At 37.8% G+C, this 26,881-nt stretch overlaps 2 protein-coding genes across 11 annotated transcripts in view; both read left to right on the top strand.

The window, feature by feature from the left end:
* MTRF1L (mitochondrial translation release factor 1 like) overlaps nt 1–15,180 on the top strand; it is a 16,885-nt gene extending 1,705 nt beyond the window's left edge. The window contains exons 2-10 of one of the 8 annotated variants that reach the window (XR_013379451.1): nt 2,204–2,283; nt 4,493–4,676; nt 5,159–5,322; nt 7,058–7,175; nt 8,544–8,680; nt 9,445–9,557; nt 12,067–12,110; nt 14,712–14,800; nt 15,129–15,180. Coding sequence is in view for 4 of the 8 variants with exons in the window: in XM_077897213.1 (XP_077753339.1) it covers nt 2,204–2,283; nt 4,493–4,676; nt 5,159–5,322; nt 7,058–7,175; nt 8,544–8,680; nt 9,445–9,645 (884 nt within the window). In the remaining 4 variants the exon portion in view is untranslated. Of the gene's footprint in view, nt 1–2,203; nt 2,284–4,492; nt 4,677–5,158; nt 5,323–7,057; nt 7,176–7,312; nt 7,421–8,451; nt 8,681–9,444; nt 9,677–12,066; nt 12,111–14,711 lie in introns of those variants that run through there. The other 7 variants (XR_013379450.1, XM_077897221.1, XR_013379464.1 and 4 more) reach the window with 7 other exon arrangements.
* FBXO5 (F-box protein 5) lies at nt 12,087–26,881 on the top strand. 3 transcript variants are annotated; one of them, XM_077897199.1, is made up of 5 exons: nt 12,087–12,110; nt 21,614–22,331; nt 23,511–23,601; nt 24,522–24,701; nt 25,965–26,881. In XM_077897199.1, exons 2-5 carry the CDS (start codon nt 21,649–21,651, stop codon nt 26,214–26,216), a joined length of 1,206 nt encoding a protein of 401 aa, XP_077753325.1. In that variant the 5' UTR covers nt 12,087–12,110; nt 21,614–21,648; the 3' UTR covers nt 26,217–26,881. The 3 variants fall into 3 exon arrangements, with proteins under 3 accessions (XP_077753325.1, XP_077753314.1, XP_077753307.1); XM_077897188.1 differs by lacking the exon at nt 12,087–12,110 and adding an exon at nt 15,512–15,803; XM_077897181.1 differs by lacking the exon at nt 12,087–12,110 and adding an exon at nt 15,909–16,314.

The raw sequence follows: 26,881 nt of genomic DNA, 5'->3' as shown, positions 1-26,881 counted from the left end.
TCTAAATGAAGTTATTTAAGAGAAAAGGTGGATGCCCAGAAAGGGCGGGGGGGGGGGGATTAATTACGCATATTGGGAAAAATACTTTTGGGGAAAAATTAAATTGGTTTCATAGCTTAGACCAAGCTTAAAATCAAGTGGATTTAAGGGTTAAAACTAAGCCTGAATAATCAGCATATACTTGACAAAGTAAAGCTTGGGAGCAGATGAGAATGCTCAGGAAGAATTTGTAGAGACAGAAATAGGACACTAACAAAAGCAGAAATACATAGTATTTGAGGAGCAGGCAGAGGAGGAAGCTATAAAAGATCAAGAAAAACAGGCAGAACTTTGGGACCTTGAACAAGAGAAATGAAGCAGTAAAAACCAATTAGAATTTCAAGTAGGGAATTGTTGATACCCTAGAAAGGGCTCACCTTTTCAACTCAGGCTGAAGTAAGCCTGTAGATTTGGCAATTTTGTCATGGGTGATTTTAATAAAAGTGGTGTTATTATGAAATCAGATATAACAGCTAGAGAAGTAAATGAGAATTAACAAGAGAAATAATAGACATGGCATTTAATCTCCAGGAGTTTGAGCAGGAAAAGAGGGGGTGACAAGTGGCTACTTGAAGGGTTGGAAGAGACAAAGACCCTCTTATAGTGGGGAAAACATAAATATACTAGTAGGCAGAGGAGAAGGCAGGCATGTGATAGTGGCCTGTCAACATGTTGATTAATAATATTGAATGAAAAAACTAGCGTAGTTCCATGGCCTAGGAGTAACTCCTCAGTCCAAACTCTAAAGCCATTAGCCACAAATGGCTAATGAGCACCTGTAACATAGCTAGTTTGAGTTGAGATGTGCTGTAAGGGTAAAAACAGATTTCAAAGACCTAATATACAAAATAATTTTTAATATTTTTAAAGTACATGTTGAAATGATAATATTTTGGTTATACTGGGTTAAATGAAATGTAGTATTAAATTACTGTGACTTTAGTTCCAGTCTCCTTAGCCTTACAGAAGAACTGCATTTCAGAACCGAAAGGCACCTTAGAGGTCATCCAGCCCAGTCCTTCATTTTTCTCAAGATAATGGAGATTCAGAGAGGTTGGATATGTTGCCCTAAGAGAACCTTTAGTGGTTGAACTACGACTAGAATTCATTTTTCCTTTTTCTACTTCAACACGTTTGCCATTTCAGCAAATTTCTTCCATGCCAAATTCGTGCCAGAATAATTTCCTGCCTTCCCACCAACACTTCCCATCATTGCTTATCTCATGGTTTGTGTTGTCCTTACCTCTCCTTTTTCTGCCCTTCCCCAAAATAAACAAAAAACAATCTTTAGTGTGCTATCATTTTAATATTTAACCACCTAGTGTTTTAGGTTGTTATTCTTTGTTTTTCTCCCTAAGAAAAATAGAAAGAAAGTAAAATTATCTAAAACTCTGCCTTGAGGGCAGGTCTTACATATTAGTTCCCAGCATAGTTGGTTCCTCATAAATGAACAAACATATAAACTGATACTTTGTAAAGGTCCAATCTCAACAAAGAGAGCTATTTGTAAGAGCTAAAAAAATTTCCCTTCTCTCCTTTTTGTAGGTTGCATGTTGTCCATAGGGTAGAGGGATGAGACGGCATATTTTATAGGGTAAAAATGAAAACTCAAAAGATGAAATAAGCGAGTAAAGCGAGTTGGGGGAGTACTTCATGCAGACATTCTGTGAATATTAGGAGGATCTAAATGTTTGGGTGAATATTTATATTAATGAAATATAATGTGTTTGTTAAAGAGATAATAAGTAACTTTCAGTTTTTTAATTCAATTGTAGTTTAACTGATGGAGCTTTCTGTTCCTCTTCTGTTCTAACTACTGGATGTATTTGTTTTTATATAGTCTAAGTTGGAAAACTAAAAGCATATTTGTTAATATGAATATTTCATGGAGGGAGAGTTATAGAATAGTTTAATAGCTTCTTTATTTTTTTGTAAATTCTTTTTTATTTTCTACTTCTGTCATCAGAAAAAGGTTTGTTTAAAGTTACACGCTAATAAACACTAATGTATAAAATGCTACTTTTAATTAATGGCAGTTATTAAAAAGACAAGAAAGACATTTTATTTTTCCCTTTAGCTACAGTAATAATAAAATGATCTTGAATTATGTTGGCAATTTGACATTAAGGAAACCTAACCTACTGTTTTATTTTCACATTCTCAGATGAAAATGAAGATTTAAGGAAACTTGCAGAGAATGAAATAACCTCATGTCAAAAAGAAATAACTCAGTTGAAGCACCAGGTATGGTATCTGTGCAAAGAATAAAGCACTTGTGCTATTACTTTTAATGAATTTTATTAGAAGTTTATAAAAACAACTCAAGAACTAACTAGCTTGTTAGTATTTAGAATTATAGGGTTTTTTAAAGCAGGAAAAAGCATACTCCATGTGACCCTTTTTTTCATACTAAAAGGATTGGAGAGCTGTGGGGGGCGGGAAGTGACTGTTATATTGATAAGATTTTTCAGAGAAGTAGTGAAATAAACATCAGTATTGTTTTCCCACTCTTTAGGTATTTTAAGAGAGGTGAGAGTGGGGTAGATGATGGATAGAAGAGGTTATGGAGAAGTAGTAGATTGTAAGCTCCTTGGCAGCAGGAATATTTCTGTACCTTTTATCCCTGACACTATTAGAGTTCAAGACCTAGAGTAGGCCTTTGGGCTTTTAGAACTGAATTATAAGGCTTTGGTTTTACATCTAGGAGAATATATAGGCATTAGATGAAAAGTAATCATTATATTAAATTAGAACCACTCTTTGTTCATTCTGGAAACCAGAGCTTAAAGATTTATAATAGTTATCTCTGAGGATATAAGTAAAAGGACATGGTATGTGAGTAAGGGGCCAGAAAAGGGGGTGCTTAAAGATTCTGTCTTTTATCTAGTCAGATATGGACTCATCAAAAGTTAATATCCTTACCAACCATTCCAGAGGGAAGGTTCTACTATGAAGTGAAAAGTCTCATGTAATTTAACTTCTACCCATTTTCTAATTTTTTTGTGAAATAGAAGCACATATGTATTAAAGGTTTCTATTCATTGAATAGTGTTAATTAACAAACACGTAAATTCAATCATTTACTCAAGATTTGAATGATCATGTTATAGCCAGAGATATAGAAAGGTAGTATCAACCATAAATCCCAACCAACATGAAGTATGATATTTCAAAATTCAGGCAGACCTGGGTTCAAGTTCTAGTTCTTCCACTTTCTAGTTGTATGTTTCAGGGCAGCTAGATCAAATAACTAAACTAAGCTTAAACTGAGTTTTCACATCTTAAGTAGATCCATTAATACTACTTGCCAAGACTGATTTAAGAATTAAAGTATATAAAGTGCTTAGCGTAGTGCCTGTCATAATTTAAGGGACCAATAAATATTGGTAACTTTTCTTATTTAATTTACCTAATCTAAGAAGCTTTTATTCCGTGTCCCTTAATTAGTACACACTGAAAGGAAGGAGGACTGATCTAGGCAGCAGGATTTGAGTTTTTATGCCTCTCTGCCAACAAACACTTTTCCCTTTAGCAAGTCATTTAGTCTCCGCCTCATTTTCCTTGACATGTACAATGAGGGAAGAGGGCCAGATCATCTATCATTTCTTAGGGCTTTTTCAGTTCCAGGATTATAAATTTATCTTCCAAATTAAAGAAACTTAAAAAGATACAATTTGAGTTTATTTTTTTTTCTTTTCTTTACTGCCATACTAGGCTATAGATTTCAAGAGGATACAGTTAGAATCTTCTAAAGAGAAGATTTACATGAGGGACGCCTGGGTGGCTCAGCGGTTAAGCGTGTGCCTTCAGCCCAGGGTGTGATCCTGGAGACCCAGGATCGAGTCCCACATCGGGCTTCCTGCATGGAGCCTGCTTCTCCCTCTGCCTGTGTCTCTGCCTCTCTCTGTGTGTCTCTCGTGAATAAATAAATAAAATCTTTAAAAAAAAAAAAAAAAAGTTTACATGAACACCAAAAGAAACAAACCCAAACTGTAAGTTTCAGCTGAACCTTATAGCATTTATAATTGAAACACTAATATTTTATAGAAGTTGTGCATTACTATATGGTTCTCATTAGCAAGACAGTTGAAGAGCAATTGGAAATATTTGTTTAGGGAAACTTTAGGTAAATTAAATATTTAAAATCCTGCATCGAACAAAATAAAATAAAATAAAATTCTGCATCTAGAGGGTCTCTGGGTGGCTCAGCAGTTGACCGCCTGCCTTCAGCCCAGGGCTTGATCCTGGAGTCCCGGAATCGAGTCCCACGTCAGGCTCCCTGCGTGGAGCCTGCTTCTCCCTCTGCATGTGTCTCTGCCTCTCTCTGTGTCTCTCATGAATAAATAAATAAATAAAATATTTTTAAAAATCCTGCATCTAATCATTTAGTTATTTTTTGTTAAGTTTTAAATAATTCCTAATTCTAGGAGGGGTGATATTTTTGTATTTACAGATTATCTTACTTTTGGTTCCCTCAGAAGAAACAGATAAGAATGATTTGATCCTGGAGGTAACTGCAGGAGTTGGGGGTCAGGAGGCAATGTTGTTTACTTCAGAGATGTTTGATATGTATCAGCAATATGCTGCTTTTAAAAGATGGCATTTTGAAACCCTGGAATATTTTCCAAGTGAAATAGGTAAACTGTTTAATTTGTTTTGGGAAAAGTACAGATTTAATTTATCCATATGTGTCCTAGCATAAGGGTGGAAAGACCATGACTAAACTTTAGAATTTATCGGTAAGGAAGCTTACCTGATCTTATGCTCATCATTTACTCAGTAATTTTGAATGCAAACATACCAATTTTGAAGTGACCAATGTTAGTCATTCACTACTCACGACTAAATGATTAATGGTTTTTAAAAGTGGTCTTTTAGACATGTTATTGAAGCAGTTGATTAATACCATAAATACTTTGTGTAGTGATTATTAGTAATAAAGGTATTAAGTATTAAAACACTGAATATCATGGACTTGCTAAAGTTTTCAATACCTTTTACATTCTGTATGCTTATATTGTTTTGTAGTTCTTTTAAATATATTGCAAGGTGGTAGAAGTGATGGTCAATTGTTCATATATCGCAAGAATAATACTTCTGTTCTTCTAATATTTTCAAGGTGGCCTTAGACATGCATCTGCTAGCATTGGGGGTTTAGAAGCCTATAAACACATGAAATTTGAAGGAGGTGTGCACAGAGTACAAAGAGTGCCAAAGACAGAGAAGCAAGGCCGCATCCATACTAGCACCATGACTGTAGCAATCTTACCCCAACCGACTGAGGTAAGGCATCAGTCTCCTCTCCTTGGAATCCTGGGCCCAGCACAGTGCCTTGCTCCCTGATCACTTTATTGAACTGATATTCAATATTAAAGTCCTTTTCTTATCATTTGGCCTTCATCACATATTTTAGGTTTTGTGAAGAATCTGTTACCTTCGTCCAAAAAGTATGATTTCACAATAGATGTAACAAAGGACCTAATGTAATGTAATGTAAAAAAAGACCTAATGTTGCATTATTTGTTTTTCTCCACACTAAACTTAAAGTAGTTATTCTGAGATCATCTCTATAGGAGAATCTACCTACTTTAAATAGAGTTTAATACTAATTACTTTTCACAATGATTTTTGCTTTGTCTTGACTTTCCAAGAGTGTTAATATCAAGAATGCTGTTTTAACAAGAGTAACTACTTAACATTAAAATGGGAATATATTGTTACAATGTTCATAATGAGTATACTTCATTCTCATAAACAAATTCTTAGTCTATATAATGTTTGTAAAAAAAAAAAAAAGAATTGTTTGCTTTCATTCCTTCTGCTGAAGGTGACAGGAAATATAGGACTTGTTTTTCAGGATGAAGCATGAATGATTCGTGAAGAAGGAAGTTTAATTGAGGGTTTCTATTAATTTTGGAGAAAGGTGCTATTTGACTCTAAGTTCCATTTTTTAGATCTAATTTTTGTGTGAACCCTAGAGGAAGAACAGAACAGTTAAGGAAGAATGTGAAGTAGAATAAATGGCAGGAGCCACACTAGATACCAGTCACTGTTGTTTAAGCATCTTGGAGACAGAAGTAGTTTACAGAAAAAGATGGGGTGAAGTCTGTACCTAATGCTTCTAATGCTTCTAGCAACTGCATGATGGAGCCACATGGAGACAGGATACATGTAGGGCCTGTGAATGGTAGAAGTCCTGCTTCCAGGGTTGTAGATGTGTCACAGAGTGGTCCACAGCTGTTCATGAGACAGCTTTTTAAATCTAGTGCTTCAGGGATCCCTGGGTGGCGCAGTGGTTTGGCGCCTGCCTTTGGCCCAGGGCGTGATCCTGGAGACCCGGGATCGAATCCCACGTCGGGCTCCCGGTGCATGGAGCCTGCTTCTCCCTCTGCCTGTGTCTCTGCCTCATTCTCTCTCTCTCTCTGTGACTATCACAAATAAATAAAAATTAAAAAAAAATAATAATAAAATAAATAAATCTAGTGCTTCAGATGGGACGAGCATTACACTGGTGTCACATCCTAGTGTATGTATGACTTCTTGGCTTTGCTCTGTGCCGTTTCCATGTGCCTCTCCTCTGTCTCCAGATATATTTAACTCCTTTATTTAAAATGAAACAATAAGCCTACCCTTAGTTCCTAAGATAGCATTGTTTTTTTTCCTGTGTTAAATCCTTTTTAAACTCAGAAATAATCCACAAAAGCTCACCTAAGTTCCTATATTCACATTTCTGATATTAACAAAGTTCTTCTGTCGTGAGGTAAGGAGGATAATTTACAGAGAAGTCTAGTTTTTGAGGATTTGGAGGGTTTCCGTTTTTTATTATATTTTGATCCAGTACTCTTCCAAAAATGAGACTTTTTACCCTTCCATCTACTTTATATTCTTAAAGTTAAACCTTTTTAATCTTATCTTATATTCTATATGTGACATGTATGTATAAATGGATAGTTCTTGCCTTTGAATAGCTCATATACATGTGATATTTTTAAATCCCAGTATTTCCTCTTGTGTATAGATTAATCTGGTGATTAACCCAAAAGATTTAAGAATTGACACTAAACGAGCCAGTGGAGCTGGAGGACAGCATGTAAATACCACGGACAGTGCTGTCCGGATAGTTCATCTTCCAACAGGTACGCACTTAGGCCTTCAACATAAAACTTTGAAGAAAGAAATCAAATTCTGAATAACTTGACTAATTTTCCACTGTAATAGATCTTCAACTACCAGATATACACTCCTAAGGATTATTATTAAATACTTTATTTAGAATCCTTAGATGAATCTGCGGGATAATTGCAAAGCCAGGAAGATGGAGGGATCTAAGCCCAGAGAATTTCCATACTGGTGACCATGAAGAAAAGATAGTCCTTCCAGGTAGCTTCCTAAAGTTTATATTTAGTAAATATCACTATTAAAAGAAAATCCGGGGCGCCAGGCTGGCTCAGTCAGTAGAGCATGTGACTCTTGATCTCAGGGTTCTGAGTTCAAGACCCATGTTGGTATGGAGCCAACTCAAAATTAAAAAAGAAAATAATAAGAAAATCCAAAATCCTCAGAATGAAGTCATTATCATGGGTTCTTCTTTGTCAGAAAATGCTCTAAATCACTAGTTTTTAGCCTTCTTTGAAGGGAGGGGGACATGGACTCCTCAGTTTCTCAAGAAAATGAAAGCTTGGACTTGCTACCCAGAAACATGCTCACAGGTGAAGTGCTGCACTTAACTTCCAGGGCTGCTGCTTCATTAAGTCCACCCATAAATGTCCAGCAGTTCTGATTATAGATAGGCAGTGGAGCTACATCTAGATATTTTTTATGTCTTCAATATACTATCAGGTAGAACTAAACATACTTTACAGTCATTACTGCAGTGATTTACATGTGATAAAGAGCATATAGATAGCAAACCTCAGTCACCTAGAAAGATTATAAAAATCTCTTACTGTGACCAATCTCAAATACGCATGGATCGGCATATGGATGGTAGGAGTTTTTGGTTTTCCTTTTTTTTTTTTTTTTCTTAAATATTAGGAAAGCCTCAAGTTAAACTCTAAGATGATGTCTATGTAATACATAGTATATAAACAGGAATAGGAAAAAAAATGGATGAAAGTCCTCATAAAAATATGGATAGTGACTATCTCTGGTAGTAGGATTACCTTTTTAAATTTTTGTTTCTGTGATGAGTAATTACTACTTTAAAAAAATCATGGTGGCCAGCTAAGGGTATGGGAAAACAATCCAAATTGAATGATTAGATGCATATTGTTCAGTATGCCTTCAGTATGAATATATTTTGCACTATAGCATATCAAGCCTAAATGTTCATTTTTCTCAGAACTCTATAAAAGTTATTTGTTTATAGTTTTCCCTTTTTTATTAGAGTTCTATTTTTTTCTCCTCATAAAGGAAGAAGAAAAAGAAGGAAAAAGAATATTCCTTGATAATAAATGAAGAAGATTTTCCTATTAAAACTCTTTAATTCTCATAACACTATTCAGGTGTTGTTTCTGAATGCCAACAAGAGAGATCTCAACTGAAAAATAGAGAGATGGCTATGAAAAAGCTACGTGCAAAACTGTACAGCATGTATCTAGAAGAAGAAACAAGTAAAAGATACAGTGCTAGAAAGATTCAGGTAAAGAATATAAAAAAATGCTCTAAAGTATAAAATATTTTTAGATAACCCAGTTCTTATATATGTTAAAATTGTTTCAATATATTTGTTAAAATAAGGAAACAATTCAAGTAGCTGAACTGAAGGTTATAATTGTTTTATAGTAATCTTAAATTTCTGCCCTGGTTTCTATACTCAGGGGCTTGTTTTTCTCAGACTTTTAATCAAAGTTACTAAAAAAGGATATATAGAATCCTCATTTTTTAATTCTTTGAAAATTATGGAAGAAAGTTGGAAAGCAAACAACTTACTTTCTTCGTGTTTGGTATTTAATTTTGTAACTACAGCACCCTTGATTAGTTCCTTTTTACGGGAATTCATCGCTGTCAATACTTCCAGTGACAAATATAAATGTATATATTTAGCTACCATTTGAATACCATCCCTATGCTAGGCTGAATGTGTACATCATCACGGTGTAGTAGGTATTATTTGGCTGTTTTTTATAGATAGGAAACTAAAGTTTAAAGTTGAAATAAATGCATGAAGCCATAGAGCACTGAAATGGCAAAAAGATCAAATGCTACATACAACTCTGTTGGCCTTTAAAGCCCCAGTATTCTTTATTTATTAATGCTTCCATGTTATTTGAGGATTCAAAATGTTTAAAACTTGGTTCTTACATTGTGTGTCAAATTATAAATCAAGAGCTTAATCTCCAGATAAGTTAAATTTGTAGGTTTAGTTGCTCTGAATCTAACTGTATCTCATATCTTTTTATATAGGTTGGAACTAAAGGAAGGTCAGAGAAAATAAGAACATACAATTTTCCACAGAATCGGGTCACAGATCACAGAATAAACAAGTCACTTCATGATCTTGAAACTTTTATGCAAGGGGAGTATTTACTGGATGAACTTGTACAGTCCTTGAAGGACTATGCTGACTATGAATCTTTAGTAGAAATTATTTCCAAAAAAGTTTAAATTAATTATTAAAGACTTGTATAGCAAATCATACTGTGTGTAAATAATAGTAATCTCTTAAAAAACAGGAGTTAACTCAGTTGGAAGTAGTGTATGTACTTTTAAGGCATAATTTATATAAATCTCAGTATATTAGTAAAAAATATACAACAGTACAATCATTACTCTGGTTATATATTTTGGACTCTTCCTATGAGAAGTACACATACAAAAACTGTATTTTATGTAAAATGTTTAACAAATGATCACAAATTTGGTTTAACTTATGAAAAACTTCAAACATAAAATAATAGTAACATGATAATAAATGTTATATTAATCAAAGTCTGGTTAAGAGACAGAAAGCATACCATGAATTTGAACAGGAATTCCTAGTTAATATCAGCTCTTTTGTGAGAAGACGGACTCCAGAGAATTGAGTCCTATAAGGGAAGGAAGCGTGAGAAAGCCCGCCTGAGGCTGCACAGCAGTAAAAGACTGTGGTGCGGATGGAGGGCCAGAGTGAGTACTGAAGTCCTTACTGTACTTGATATAAAGAAACAGGAGGACCCCCCTCCCCCGCCATTCTTCACCGATGTGTGTGATCCTTCACTGCAAGAAAGAGTAGTAAAGTCACCTTGTTTAACTAGGGAAGGGAATGGGAGAAGGGGAGGGGAAAGGAAGGAAGAAAATGCAGCAAAAGTCCCTTATCCCATAAAGTAGTGAGAGAAAAGCTGGAAATGCTGCTCTCAATGACTCAAGTTTTTGAAAACATGAGAGATACTAAAGACTACAATTATGAGAAGAGCTCTACCTGGTAGATAATGAATAAACATCGAATTTATAATAGTTACAACGAGGCAGGATTTCCAGAGAAATAAAATGATTTAATTAAGGTTCTATGACTGAAGTGTTAAAAAATTATGAAACAGTTCACTCCTCCAATTCCATGCCTTTCTCTATTTGTTGGTATCTACAGTAATCTGAATCCTTGTAAGCATATATACTACATAAATTTTTTATTTTTTATTTATGATAGTCATACAGAGAGAGAGAGAGAGAGGCAGAGACATAGGCACAGGGAGAAGAAGCAGGCTCCATGCACCGGGAGCCTGACGTGGCATTCAATCCCGGGTCTCCAGGATTGCGCCCTGGGCCAAAGGCAGGTGCCAAACCGCTGTGCCACCCAGGGATCCCTATACTACATAAATTTATACTGTTGTGGGGTAATGTGTTTTTTCCCTTAAGTCAACTTGTATTAGCCAAATTTCCTTTAGGGCTCTAGCTTGTGCTAACTTTCAGAGTAATTTTATCTTGCTAATTTATTCTTAGAATTTTAAAGCTGGCCAGAGGTTATCAAATACATCAGAGAATTTTGAGAAAAATCACTCTCTGCTTATGAAAGCCCCTTTACCTTCACAAGAACGTTTGATGAAATGGCTTCCAGTGACCCATCCAGCTCAAGAGAGAAAGACCTCATTAGGCCATATTCTGTTCCACCCATGCAAGCCTGCATCTGCCAGTTTGTTTCTTTTGCACATTACTAAATATTACAACATACTATTACGTAATTTATCTTACTCTTCTCATAGGTAATAGAGAAGCTGGATTGAGATTATGAGGGGTCTTGAATGTTGGATTTCATTCTGTAAACAAGAGGAAGATATTAAAAGTTATTACCCCCCCCCCCACTCCCTTACTCCTGGCCCCATGGGAAAAGGTGTGAGGTGGAAAAGAGCTTTTGATCAATTTTTAAACTTCCTGTCCATTAGAACATCACAGCTGGTTAGAAATCATCAGAAGACCTAGGTAGTTCTAACAACGTAAGATACGTATCAGTAGGTGTATTATGAACAGATACCAGGGTAATTGGGTGATTGTCAGATTCTGGTCTGTGAACTGACATTAGATTCCACTTCACTCACAAATCTATATCAGTTACTCCTAGATTAATGGATATAATTTTTGGTACCTAGGGAAAGGTAAGGGTAGAGCAACACAGTCTTGGCACAAAGCTACTGGAACCCCAAGTCTAACATTGTAAGAGCCTTGGGATTTGCAGCTGTCTGCACAAACAGTGCATCTATTCAGTTATCTTCATTATAAGCCATGCATTGTTGCTCCTGTCTGCCCTTGCTTGTGCTGCCCTCCCTACCTAGAACAGACTCTTGGCTTAGCTCAACAGACAGACTTCAAAGTCCAACCTAAGGGGCACCGTAGCCGCTAGGCAAAATTAACTGCTCTTCATTGGTATGCACAATACTATACCAGGATGACAACATTTATAGCAAGGTAATAACCTTATTGGTTCACTCCTATCTCAAGATTGTGTTTAATAAGGAAACGGGAAAGAGTGAGTCGGAATAGAATAAGCATGTTGCCAGACTTCTCACATTGTCTCATTAATGGACAAAATGTTTTCTTAATTCTTGTTTCCCCAGGACCTAACAATATGCTACAAAACCTATTCTAAAGGCTCTCTAAAGGTGAGATTCTAAAAGGCAATTATAACTAAGTATTTTGTCTACAAATCTGATGTATTGTTCAGAAAAAAACAATAGAGTTTAATTTCGAAGTGGCCTACAACAGCAGTTAATCAAAATTCATTCAGCTGGAAAAGCAATTTCGAAGATGCATAAACAGACAATCACTGTGTTTAAAATTTAACTTGTCATATTCCTCTAACCCATTTCTCAATGTGTAATTTCCATTTCTTTAATGGCACTACTATTCTCTCAAATCTAAAATGTAGTCCTCTAAAAAGAAAATTTGTCTTTGATTCCTTTTCCTCACATGCAGTTTATTGCTAAATACTCTTATCCTCATTGATTCTATTACCACTACTGTTGTCCAGCATTACTTCACCCCTGGACTACTTTTATGATCCCCGACTTCTCCTGGCATCCTCTCTATCTACTTTATAATTCAGGTTACACATATGTAACCGCCAGATTCATTTTCCTAAAAACCAAGATTCTGATCTTGTCATTCTTTTGCTCAACAACTTAATACGTTCCTACTGCTTTCCAAATAAAACTCCAACTCTTTAAGTGTGCGTACAATACAGCCATATCCAATATCATTTCATAGCAGTCCATTTTACTCCCCACTCCCATTACGTTACATCAAATTAACTTTTTTCTGATAATTGAGTTGAATTTAGGCTTTCCGCCATTCTGTTCCTGGTACCATGCTACCCTCTTCCCCAGTCCCTCAAAAGACATCCTCAACAGCACTGGTTTTCATCTATGGGCAGTCTTGCCTCTAGGGGACATTTGGCAATGTTTGGAGACAACAGGAGTTAGTCTAAGGATGCACAGTTCCTCCAATGCCCAGGGTAGTCCCCCACAACAACATATTATCTGACCCAAAATGTCAACAGTGCTGAGGTTGAGAAACCCTGTCTAACAGATTACTTCCTTATCCTAGCATATAAAAGTAACTCCTCTGTTCTCTAAAAATTCCCAATGTAATGAGATGTATTTGACTTATCCAGTGTTGCATTATTGCTAAATCTTATACTCCTTTTTCTCCTCCCGTCTATGCTCATGATGCTTTTATTCAAAAATTATTTACTGAGCATCTGTCTATAAGGTGGCAGTCCCAAATTGTAAGCACAAGGGCAGGTGCCATGTCCCAATTACTTCGAGATAATCCATGATGTCTTGCATGCTGTAGGTCTGCAATAAGAATCCACTGCAAGAGGGCAACTCTCTGTGCTTCATTTTGCACCAAAAAAACTCAATAATCCCAATACTGATGAGCAGGAGGAAAGAAATACATGCATCTGTTGATGTCTAGTAAAATTCAAAATGGCCCAAAGTTTCTCAACAAAAATGAAATTAACAGGTGGTCATGAATCCACTGCACAAGTTGTCAGTTAAAAATATTTCATAATCATCAATTAAAACGCTAACACTTAAAATCAGCATTAAATAGGCTGAAAAGACTTTCATAAACTATTCTGTGCAATAAAATATGCTTAGCTATGTATATTACCTTATACTGCCAAAGTAATTTTAATTTTTCCAATAATATATTTTAGCCTTTTCCTGAAAAAATAACTGCTGGGGAATGCCTCTTAAGCCAATATAGTCCATATGCTCAGTTAATTTAAAGAAAACCCTTCCTCCCCTCAAATATCATACATTTGTCTACATCTGAAAATAAAAAGGGAATAAAGATGATCTCCAAGGTCAAATGGGGAAGTAATGTGAAAATGTACTATAAACAGTTTTGCCTCCAGCAAATACTGTCATTCCTCAATATAACACAGAGGAAGGTACACGGATTTATACAGCGGAATGGGATTGGAATTTTTGCTTAGTAGCTGTAGTTTTGTGAGAATAAACTTACACTTCTAAGCACAATCAAATGAAAATAATGCCAAAGATTATTGTGAGACTTAAAGCCTTCATTTGCAAAACACCTAGAAGACAAAAAGCTAATAGTTTTAACATTCATTCAACAAATTACTCCCTAGGTGAAATCCCTCCAACTACCACTGCAATCAAAAGAAACTCTAAACTCCACGTATAAACATACGGAAATCCCACAGGATCTGGCTTCTACCTCTCCTACCTAGTTTCCCACTCTTGCACTTGCTCAACGCGCTGTAGACATCCATATAGCCCTGGAACAAGCCAAGCACTTGCCCTCTCTGCCCTCTGCTTACTACGCAGACCTCTACACTGCCCACTCAATAGTCAGATCTTGGTTCAAAGCTCCCAAACCCTCCTGATGACCCAACGTCATTAGTCAATGCATCTACCGCCCACTCTCTATCCCATTATCTTGTTTTATATTGCTCTTTCCTGCACGAAAATTGTGAACCGTTAATTTCTTTCCCGTCGGTATGTGAACTCTTTGCAGGACAGAACTTTTATCTTTTCAACCTTCTATCTCCTGGACCTAGCTCCAAGGCCAGGATAAGGCAAGCGAGTAGAACGCCATCACTCGGGTGCAAAGTTTACGAGGATGCCCAAATTTCAGTAATCCAGAAAAATACTAATTTAAATCAACATTCTAAAAGATGAAAAATTATGCGAAACACCACGATAAACTCATGAATCACAATTTTGCAACAGAAACCGGATCCACCCGGCACTTGCAGAGCTCATCCGGATCCCAGCCCTGCCTCATCAGGACTTGCCACCAATTTAACTCAGCGCTTACCGTGAGTCAACTATTAGCTCTCAATAATCCTGCAGATTATCAGCAAGGGAGAGCCGCTGAAAACAAAGATTCTTGGAACTTAAACCTCCTGGCTTCATTGGGCTGTTGCCAAAAAGCTGAATGCAAGGAATGTACTGTCACCACGTGAAGGCACGTGCAGACTGAAATATTCAGTATGACTAATCACACGGTGCCAGCTCTCATCAAAGACTAGGAGTTCTCCGACCCAGGCCCCCGCCATTCCCTTGGCTTGAAGCCTCCGGCCCTAGGGTGTGGGGATCGGGATTCCCACGGCAGGACGTTTCATAAATGTATTTATCTCGCAGCAGGTCTTTCTCTTGCGCTGGGCCCCTGAAGTAAATAAACAAAAAAAACCCTGTTGAGCGTAGATACAGATTTAATAAAGTTAACGTCCGTACAAAGCGGTGGTGGCTGGAGAACTGGAGCTGAACATACAAGTAAGTACGTTTACAAGAAAGAAGTGACTGTCCCGCCATCCCAACCCGCCCCGCCGCGGGAAAGCGCGGCCCCACGTCTGCAGCTGCCGCCGCCGCCCCCGCAGGACCCGCCGCGCGCGCCGGAAGCCTCGCGCAGCCCCCACCGCGGCCCGCCCCCCGCCACGGGGAGAAACGCTGGGGCCCGCAGCGCGCAGGCGCCACCCCGCCAACTCCGCAGCCACCGCCCGCCACCAGCGCCTGCGCAGACGCAGAGGGCAGAGGGAGGGGCGAATCTGAGAGGGAGCGAGGAGCGCGCCTAAATCCTAGAGAGGCGGGCTAAGCCGGGCTGGGGGGCGGGCTTGTCTTCCGGAAAGTCTGGATTCCCGGACGACCGGAGTCGCCGCTCACCAGACACCCACTCGTGTGCTGATCGAAGAAACTCGGCTACTCTTTGTACCCACTGGAGATCTTCAGACAGAAGCCGGAGCTGCCCTCAGGATGAAACTAGGACTGGCAGGAGACCCGTTCCCAGGACGGAAGGAAGCTTGGCGGGTTCACGCATGCGTGGTAGGCCACCTCCACGTGCGGCCGGGCCGCGGCCTCCCCGCGCTCGGAGGCCCCCCCCAGGCCCGCCCCCCAGGCCCGCCCCTGGCCCGCCCCTGGCCTGCCCCTGGCCTCAGCATCTTTCCGGACGCGCGGAGCCTGGGAGAAGGAGGGAGCTTGGACCTCAGGGCTCGGCCCCGCCTCGGCAGCCTCCGATTGGGCGTGGATGAGGACGTCCCCTCCCACCGCCTTCCGATTGGAGCGCGCGTGCAAGCAACGCACCCCATTGGGCCGTACGGATTTGGGCACCAAATTCAAAGATTTTAAAATACCAGCTGGCGCCTTTTAGGAGCTAAGCCCTGTGAGGCGGCCGGCCGGGTCCTCTGCTGTGTAGTTGTCTCCGCACCTGAGGCCGACCCCACTTCCACTGGCATGAGCCAGCGCCCCTGCCGCTGCTCCCCACGGCTCCCCTCCGGTTCCTGCCGCTGCAGCTACAGCGCCCTGACAGCCGCCGGGCGCCCTCGCCCCTCCGACAGTGAGTGAGGAGTGGGTGCGGGGGGCACGCGTTACCCGAACGGGGTGCGAGGGTGGAGGGCGGCTGCGACCGAACCGACCCCCCTCCGGGGTCCGGGCGTGCGACCCACGCGGGGCCGGGCCGGGCGGGACCCGGCGGCGGGCGGGCGGGCGGGCGGCGGCGGCGGCGGCTCCGGCTCCGGGGGCCGGGGGAGGGAAGGCCAGGAGCGCTGAGGCGGGGTGGCGGGCGCGGGTCCCATCTCCCACGCCGAGCCCGCGCGCCAGCCCCGGCGGAGGTGTAGGTCCCGGCCTTTCGGGGCGCCCTCTTGCCCTTGCAGGATCTACCTATCCTTGTCCCCACCCCGCTTGAAGAGGCGCCAAAGGCCCCCTCCCCTCCCCCACCTCGGGGCCTGGGCTCTGACAGGGCTCGCGAGCCGCGGGGCCCCGGGGCCCGGCCAGGTGCCTGCGCCCCACTCCCTCGCGCCTTGTCCGTGTTCGCCCCGCACCCTCAGGTCCGCAGGCCATTTGCCCGGGTTTTCGCTGCCTCACTCTTGCTGGCGGGCGCGGGAGATCCTGCTGGCTTATCTCCCGCCTCCTCCACACGGCCCGCGCCCTGAGGGGCCACCTCCCCGACCCCTCAGGGTTTCCATGGTCTTACCCCTACCCACTCCCGCCAAATGGAGGGACCCCCTTGTCGGGCCAAGCTGTACTAGGATGTTCAAACAAAAACATTCTTTTATTCCTCCATTTCTCCCTTGGCCCAGTACTCCTTGAGAAGGCCTGGGGTCAAGGGGGGGGGGGTGGTAAAGCACTTTTTAATACAAAACCGTGCATTTGCCCTTCTGTAGCTGATTTTCTGAGAACTGAAGAATTGGTTATTCTTTTTTCCTGTGCTTCTGAAGAACTAGATCGTCCTTTATTCCCAAACTCGGATAGAGTGGAAGGCACTCAAACGGTTATTTTCATCCTCTTTGTTGCTATCTGAAAAGAGATCCAAATGCATTTATTTTGCCTCAGAAATACCTTTTTTTTTCCTTCAAACTAGCAATTCGAGTGTGTGATATTTGGGAATCAATGAAAGATGCCCCTTTGATTAGAAAAGGAGTCTAGAAGAGTTGAGGAAAAAAGTTTTTTAACAGGTTAAGTCTATTTCCAGAAGCTCCTCATGAAGCTCTGAAGCTTGATGGCTTTAAGAAGCAGTGTTTTATTTAATTACATTCGTCTAGTATTACCATCTTGCTCCTCAGAATACTTGCTATCTCCATGAATTTTATTCTCTGTTTACAATTTGAGAAAATAAGATTAAAAGCTTATTGCATCCGAGCAGTTTTGAAGACAAGCTTTCTAAAATTTTCTCTTAGAGATTATGGTTGATTGGCAGTTTATGGCTGCAAGCCTGGGGGAGGGGGTGTCTCAAACTCTTAAGGAATAGCCACGCCTAACGTTGGGCACATGGTGATTATCTTGGAGGTATTGCAGATTGTAGAACTTAATCATTAAACGTTGGGATAGTTGTAAAAATTTTTAGGCATTGTAGCTTATTTAGCTGTGGTATTTTAATATGGAATGTCGGCCCTGACTTGGAAAGTTAGATGGAAGGTCAGTTGTTCAGTTGACCATAATACCACCTTTTCGTGATTGGATGGTGGGTTGGTAAATGAGGTTCAGAAAATGCACTATGTTGAATCTTCACCAACAACATAAGGTAGATACTAGTATCTACATTTTAGAAAAAGTGAAAGGAACTAATTGAATATTTTATGTCACAAAGCTGTGAAAAAGCTAATATTTTTACTTGGAGTTGGGTCTGATTCCTAGAAAAGGCATATGATACTTTAAATATATATATATGTTTTATATATATATATATATATATAGAAGTATATACCGTGTAGAATGTATTTTACTACTTCTGAAATGTTCGTGATTTGCAATGAAAGGATTTGGTTTAAAAATGTGATAAAAATACCGTATGTGTGATGGGACTGCCATGCATTTAGTTCAGTTTTGTTTTTAACCCCATTTTATAGATGAGAAAATGGAGGCTTTAAAAGTTTACTGCTTTAGTTTTCCCTGATTCAGCAAGTAACACTTTATACCTTATATACTCAAGACTTAAACCCCAGGATATTTTTTTTTACTCCACCTTTCTTCATTCACATCCAAAGCATCAGCAAGTTCTGTTGACTCTCCTTAAATAGATCTTAGACCCACCCAGTTATCTTCATTTCCACTGCAGTCATCCCAATATCAGTTTACCCAATTCTCTGGACGCCTGTGATAATACACTGCTAACTAGCCTTTCTCTTTCCACTTGTACCTTCCTACAGTCCGTTCTCTACAGCTGCCAATGATCTTTTGAAAATGTAAACCGGATATCTCAACTCCCGAACCCTTCAAGGCTCTTTATTACACAATGAATAAATCCAATCTACCCTAAGAGTCTACAGACCATTCTGCCTCTCCAACTTTGAAGTATATAACATAATTTTACATTTTAAAGCTAAATCCACCATCATCCAGATTTTGGAACCAATAAAAGGAACCAGAGTTCCTTGAAGAAATAAGTGATTCCAGGGCTGGAATAGGAAAAATACAAGATGAGCCTGGAGCATCTTGTCATGCCAGAAAATAAGAAATGCTCCAAAAATAAAACAATGGATATATTATAAGTGGACATGAACTTAGTGAAAGCTGAAACGATGTCAGCAACAACATAAGTAATGCAGTATTGGGTTATAACCCAAAGTCCATGAGCCTATACTTTTATCTCACTTACAAGTGAGGCAGTGGAATGAGCACTGATTTATAGTCAGGAAGAGTAATCTGACTCTTAACTGCCAAAATGTGGGCGAGCTACTTCATTCAGTGTCGTCATTTGTAAAAATAAAGTAATATCTGTCTCCCTACATCGGAAGGTAATGAGGACCAAGTGTCTGAAAACAAATTGGAATTGTAAACTTCTAAGCAATTATAAGATGTTTGAACCATCATTAAGTCTAAATTTTAAAGAGCTGTTCATATTCAGAGTGGTATTGAATGAAAGGGTTCTACAGCATAGTTTCTGAGTAACTGGGTTCTAAAGATGAGCAGAGAAAGAATGCCTTTGAAAAGAATTAACAGTTTCTAAAGTACAGTTTCGAGCCTCTTCCCTTTAGGCAGCCAAATAAAGATGTGTCTTTGTAGGTGGCTTCAACTTCTTTATTCTCAAAATGTGACCATATGTGAATTGTACATAATTCTTGAGAGGCAAAAAATCAAAACAGTCATTTGGATTTTTTTAATGTGGGTGGAAGGGAACCACTCAGAAAAATGTGTTCTAGAGTTATGTTTAATGTTGGTGTTAGAAAATACGTGTTTATTTGCTTTTTATGACCTTGAACTTAGTTTGAAACTAGTTTTTAGGACTAGTCCAAGGTTTAGTGTAGTCCTGGAGTATCTACTATGTCTTTCAATGTGTTCAAGAGACTTGCCTACCTACAGGTAACTCTCTTTTAGTACTTAAAGGTTTTGTTCTAAATAAAAACTATAAAATTAACATAGAGTACCAATATTTAGTATAGACTAAACAGACTGGTACATACACTGACAGGATAAATTAACTACCTATGATTGGCTTGCAGAGGGAATAGTAGGTCTGAAATGCATTTGAGGTATATACTATTCATATACTCTGCCTTCAATAATACTAAGTGATTTTCTTGAACCCATTTACTATATTCCTTCCCAGAATTGTGCTTTTGCTCAAGTTAACCTTCAAATGAATGTTTTTTCCAGCCTCGATTGCCTGACAAAATCCTAGTAATTCTTTAAAACAGTGGTTCTCAACTGAGGAATGGTGATTTTGACACCGCTGCCTCCCCCAGCCCAACATTTGTCAATGACTGGTGACTAGAAACTTTTTTTTATTGTGCTATAGGGAGTGGGGCTGCTAATGTCATCAAATGGATAGAGCCTGCTGAACATCCTAAAGTGCACAGGCTAGCCCCCAACAACAATTATCCAATCTAAAATGTTAGTAAGGCAGAGATTGAGAAACATGGCTATAAAGATATTTTTAAATGCTGCCTGTTCAGTAATAGCTGATTTCTTAGGCTGTGGGGGTGGTAATATAACCCTAAATAGGTGTTTGGGTTTTTTGAAGCTTAATTTTGAATTCTCTGAAATGTAAATTCTAATGAATGATATCCAGAAATAATTGCATGGTTTGTTAGTAGTATCATTATTTGTTTTTCCCTTTTATGCTACTTATCATAGATAGCAAGTATATTATCTTCAGTTATTTAAAACAACTGAACAGTAATGCACACCTGCTGCCCAACCACCCTCTTCTATCTTGTCTTAATGCTGATTATAGTGTTGTTCTATTTTTACCACATCGTCTCATTGGTAGCTGAACTATTCTTCTGGCTTTTTGGTTAATTAGTCATGAGAAATCTTCCTTCAGTAATTGAAGATTTCAGAGTTTCTATTTCTAGCACATATTAGGCAAGATAAGGGAGATGTTCCTGTGCTTGAGTTCACTATCCAGCAGGGTAGACAAACACCTTAAATATTTATCAGACTCACATATACCTCTGATCCAAATTAAACTTAAGAGATGAGACTTGTGGGAATTCAGGTAGATTTTAACTTGTAGGTGTTTAAATGTATTGACTTTCAGTTCTTTTTCTAAGCTTATCAAAATTTTTTTTTTTTTTTTTTTGAGATCTTATTTATTTATTCATGAGAGAGGCAGACTTGGGCAGAGCGAAAAGCAGGCTCCCTTGCAGGGAGCTGGATGTGGGACTTGATCTTGGGATCATGTCCTGAGCCAAAGATCAGCACTTCAACCACTGAGCCACCCAGGCATCCCTACTTATAATTTCTTGATTAATTATTGTAAGGCTTATAATAATTTGTAATGTCTAAGTCTTATACAAATATTTATTACCTCAAGGATTTCTGACTTCAGACCCCACCTGATGTATTATTTCCTTATTTGTTCCATAAGTACATATATTTATTAAATAGTCCCTTTTTCCAGTATTTTTTACTCAATCAGCTACACTCTAGAAGTCAAATGTTACAATTATACTCTAAAAGCAATCTTTTTAAGTACCCTTTTAAGAGTAAGATGTATGTGCTTATTACTAAAAGATTTAAATACTATTCATTCATGGTCACATCTTAGTAAATAAACTTGGATAATTTCCCAGCTACGTAGGCAATACATAGTGCTAAGAGATTGCAAAGTAATTCTACCTCTCTGTATCCCAATCTAAGAAGTAGAGATGTGTGAAGATTTTGTCATTAAGTAAATTTTTTTTGTTGTTTTACAGGTTGTAAAGAAGAAAATTCCACTCTTTCTGTCAAAATGAAATGTGATTTTAACTATGACCATATTCATTCTGGACTTAAATTGTTAAAGCCTGATGACAGTGGAAGACTAAGTTCCTATACTCCTGCATATTTGGAAGGTTCTTATAAAGACTGCATTAAAGACTATGTAAGGTTATCAGAAATTGGGTCACCAATTGTGAGCCCCAGGATTGTAGAACTTGAAACTGAAAATGAAAACAAGCCCTTTTATAACAAGGAAAATCAACATGTACAACAAATCCTTAATAGTTCAAATGAGATAGAAGAACTAGAGACCAGTGGACCTTATGAAGACAGTGGCTATTCTTCATTTTCCAAGCAAAGTGGCTTCAGTGAACATGAAGAGAGTAGCCTTCTGTTGGAAAATTTCAGTGACAGTCCACAGTCTTGCTTACAGATGCAAAGCCCAGACCAATATCCCAGCAAGAACTTGCTGCCAGCTTTTCATCTTGCAAAAATGGTTTGTTCAACATTAAAAAAGAATGCCAAACGGAATCCTAAAATAGACTGGGAGAAACTAAAGGAATTTATATCTAGTGAAAAATTCAAACTACCAAATTTAATTGGCAGGAAAATGGGCTTGGAATGTGTAGATATTCTCAGTGAACTCTTTCGAAGAGGACTCCGACATCTCTTAGCAAATATTTTAACACAGCTCAATGATATGGACTTAATCAAGTAAGTATGATTACCTTGAGTATTAGTAAATGCACTGAACATTTTTGCTAGATGGCTTAGCACAACCAGCTCATACAAAGACGTAATAGAATAGTCTTGCATTGTTTAATTGAGGTAATGACTGCCTGATGTCTGGTATTTGACCACTTCGATGCCACTGAGGTGAAAGAAACTTTTTAAAGTAAGCATTTAATCCAGTTATTTCACATTTCATATTTATACTATTAGGAAGCTATTTTTGTTAAATTAGGATTTTTGTTCCTTTTGGTTTGAAAAGTTATAGTATGTAAGCTATATCATACATGCTTAATTATTAAACAGTAGCCTCATTCTGGCATATAGAATCAGTAGGCTTTATGACTTCTACCATACTTTATGAAATAGTTGCTGATGTTTTAGGCCATTTTTAATGTAGGGCTCTCTTTGGTTTGACAGTGATGAAAATATGGAAACTCACAAATGGATCTGATTATAACTCTTAGACACCTCATACTACCCTTCCTCATTCCACCAAAGATCAGTTAGGATGAGGTGACAGATTTAAGATAATTATACAGACTATTGGGTTAGATACCACTCAATCAGATTCATTTTGAGCTTTTTGAAAAATTTTTTAGAGAAAGCAAGTGTTACTCTTCACACTGGTCTTTATGAAATAGAGCTAAAGCAAAACAGGTTAGTGTAGATTTTTATTGTTGGCTTCGTGGAGGATTATTGATACATTTTTTTCGCTAACAAAATGGATTCTTGAAGTTGATGTCTACTGATAGCATTGTGTCCTACAAGACTTTGAAATTTGCATACAAATTTTTTTGATATTGAATGGTTCACATGTGTCACATATACAATGGGGGCGACTACTTACTTGATACTTGCAGATATTTGGAAAAAATGAAGTACAAAGCAATGGTTCTTAAGCCTGGATGCACTTAGAATGACTTCATAGGGAACTTTTAAAAACAACCCTGGCCCTCATTTTAAGCCAGTTAAACTCAAATGACTAGGCATGGGATATCCTTAAATCTTAAGCATCCCAGGCAATTCTAATATGTAACCAGGTTTGAGAAGCACTGCTAATAGAAATGTTTCTTGCACTGTTAATGTTTCTGAAGCATATTCATTCCTCTTAGCTCTTTGTGATGCTTTAATTGTTTCCTTCATAATCTTTTACTTTTCCAGTGTGTCTAGAGTGAGCACAACTTGGAAGAAGATTCTAGAAGATGATAAGAGGGCATTGCAGTTGTACAATAAAGCAATACAAAGAGTTACTGTAAGTCTTTGGAGTTGATATTTTCATTTTAAAATATAACACCTAGTGCTCTTTACTTTTACAAATAGGGAAAAATAGGACAAAAACTGGAAATCCTTTAAATTCACAAAGCACTTCTGCTTTTCATGACAACTGTTTAAACAAAATTCAAAGATAAAGGGAAAAGAATACCACCTAAGTAATTTATTTCTTGGGTTTTTCCTGGAAATGGAATGTCTGGAAGTACAAAAGGGAAAATTGGTCAGTTCTTTAATAATGAGAGTTGAGCATATAGTTAATCTTCATTGACATCTATGTTTTTTCAGTTAAATTATCAAAATATTGATTCTTAATGCAGAAGGGAATTCATTTCCCTTCCAAAATACTTGGTAATTTTGAAGATGTTTCTGAGAGTATCAATACATGTTTGAAGTTTCAAGCCTAGCAGTTGTCAGACATGGGTCTAAATTTTGGTCCTGCTACTTATTTTCTGTATAACTTTAGTCAAATATTGGTTAAATTCTCCAAGTTCAGTTTCTTTATTTTGATAAGGTGGTATTAATGGAAAGTTTTCTAATCTAAAAGGTGGTTTTGAATCCATCCATGACACTGCTATGACACTTAAACATGACTATTGCCATTTACTGGTGGTGAAAAGAATGACTTTGTTTTGGCATTAGTACATGTACTAAACACTATGTAGACTAAGTATTTAAAGTGCTTTCTCATAATGTCTGGTTTGCAATTTCTGTCAGTATTATCTATGTGAATTGTGTGTAGCTGTATTTAAAGCATTTGTGGGTAAATTGGATGTACAGAGAAATCTTTTACATTCTCATTTGCCTCTTTTTTACATGTACAAACAATAAAAATGCCTGATTGTGGAGAATAAAGGTGAATTTTTTTTTAAGTGCTATTAAAGTTTTTTTTTTTTTTTTTAGGAAAAGAGCATTAAGTTTTCACCACATGCTTCAACAAGAGAATATGTTATGTTCAGAACCGCATTAGCTTCTGTTCAAAAATCAGCAGCCCAGACTTACCCTAAAAAAGGTGCTCAAACCAAGTTATCCAATCCAGGTGATCAGAAAGATTCTTACAGTCGACATAATGAATTCTCTGAGGTAACTTTTTGTTTGTTAATAAATTACAAGATACTGAGCATTAAAGTGATTTATTTAAGACTATAGGAAATTATTAATGTAGATTTTATCTTCTGTCCCTTTCATTCTACTCTCAAAAATGTTGGCCACCAAGAAACCATTTGTAATTCAAGTAATCAAACTAGGAAAGTATATAAAGTACATCTTTCTGTGTAGAAAATAGATACCGTTTGACATTATGACAGTTCAGTGATGTTAAGATCTAATTTGGAAATACTAAGAAAACCTTGATTTTAAAATTTCTTATACCAAACTGTTCAATATACATTTTACAATTGCTGCCTTTGGTATCTGAGGAACAGAACTAAACAACACAAAGGCCAACTCTCAGAAATTGAAGCCTTCCTATTGTATCTTCAAATCATTGGGTAATGTGTATTAGAAGTTCTACTTAACACATGGATAATTTCTCAAGCTTAATTTTAAAAAACTGATCTTATCTAAGAATACATATTTGAAGTAAAATGTTGACTGCTGACTGCCTTCATGTTGGTCAGTAAGTATAAGTGACGTATAGTGAGGTTTAATTTTCTTAAGTGTTCAGGTCACCTGGGTGGCTCAGTGGTTGAGCATCTATCTGCCTTTGGCTCGGGGCGTAATCCTGGGGTCCTGGGATTGAGTCCTGCATCAGGCTCCTCACGGGGAGCCTACTTTTCCCTTGGCCTTTGTCTCTGCCTCTGTGTCTCTCGTGAATAAATAAATAAGAACTTTTTAAAAAGTCTTAACTGTTCATGTAGTGACTAATATATGACTTCAAAAAACATTGAGCATCTGCTGTTAGGAAATTTGTGGATAAGAAAAATATGGCACCTTTCATAGCTTTCCAATCTAAAATGGACAATGGCTACATAAAAATAAATTCCATACAATGTGGTAGGTACTTCTTAAAAAGAGAGAACTAGAGGTGAAAGAGCAGCCAACTCCAGAGTGACACTAGGAAGACTTCACAGTAAAGATGGCATTTAAATAAGGCATTGATGTGTAAATAGCATTCATGAAATAGAACATATTTAAAAGTAGCATTAGGAAATGGCCACTAGACCAGTTAAGTGATATTATGTCATTCATTGAACACTGAGCTACTTAAGAGCAGGAGTTGTCTTATGTGTGACATGAGTCCTTTCTTCATGTATTGGTGAAGGTTCAGAGGTACCCTTCTTATTTTTTCTAACTAAATTACATTTAGTCTCACTAAAATTTGTTTATGGATTTTCTTCTTTCTAGGTTGCCAAGACTTTGAAAGAGAATGAAAGCCTTAAAGCCTGTATTCGCTGTAACTCACCAGCAAAATATGATTGCTATTTACAGCGGGCGATCTGTAAACGAGAAGGCTGTGGGTTTGATTATTGTACAAGGTGCCTATGTAATTATCATGCCACCAAAGAATGTTCAAATGGCAAACCCCTAAAAACCAATTATAAAACCGGTCCTCTGCCTGGTACTAAGAAAAGCAAGAAGAATTTACGACGATTGTGATGTCTTGTTAATAAATCAATTGTACCTGATCATGAAGGTTAGTTAGGAAATGTTAGGTTTTAATTTAAAAATGTATTGTGATTTCCAGTTTTGTGTTGAAATCAATGTAGTACAGAATTTATGCCCTGGTGAGTAAAGAGAATATATAGCCTCTTAAAGTATTTTACAATTTAATGTGAAAAAGTTAAAAATTCTCAGCATGAATCAGAAAATTTAAATTTTAAGAAAAAAGGAAAACTAATTCGTTATCTGATATTTGTGATACAGGGATAAATTAAATTGATTTAATTTTTATGGTAAAGGAAGGCCATGTAATTTTACCTAGATAGTCTTAAATATATCTTGTTTAACACCTAATTAGCCTTTGAGACATTTTATTCTCCTTACCAAATTAGTATTTATCAAAATAACTTCTGGAGCCTATTTAAATGTTTTGTCATCTCTCTTTAACCTCTTTTTCAGTGTGTCTCTATTTCCCAAAATGTACCCCTTGTGAAATCTTGTTTTTTTTTTTTTCTTTTTGTAATGTCTATATTTTAATATTTTTGTACATATGTAAAAATTGTATTTTTTATGTCAAAGTAAGAAAATAAAGATCACTTGAATATATATACATGTAAATGTAAATTTTGTACCTGTTATGAATAAAATTATTACAAGCTTAA

The sequence above is a fragment of the Canis aureus genome, chromosome 1 (genome assembly GCF_053574225.1).
Source record: "Canis aureus isolate CA01 chromosome 1, VMU_Caureus_v.1.0, whole genome shotgun sequence".
Classification (NCBI taxonomy): Eukaryota; Metazoa; Chordata; class Mammalia; order Carnivora; family Canidae; genus Canis; species Canis aureus.
This window is presented reverse-complemented; position numbering and strand designations above follow the sequence as displayed.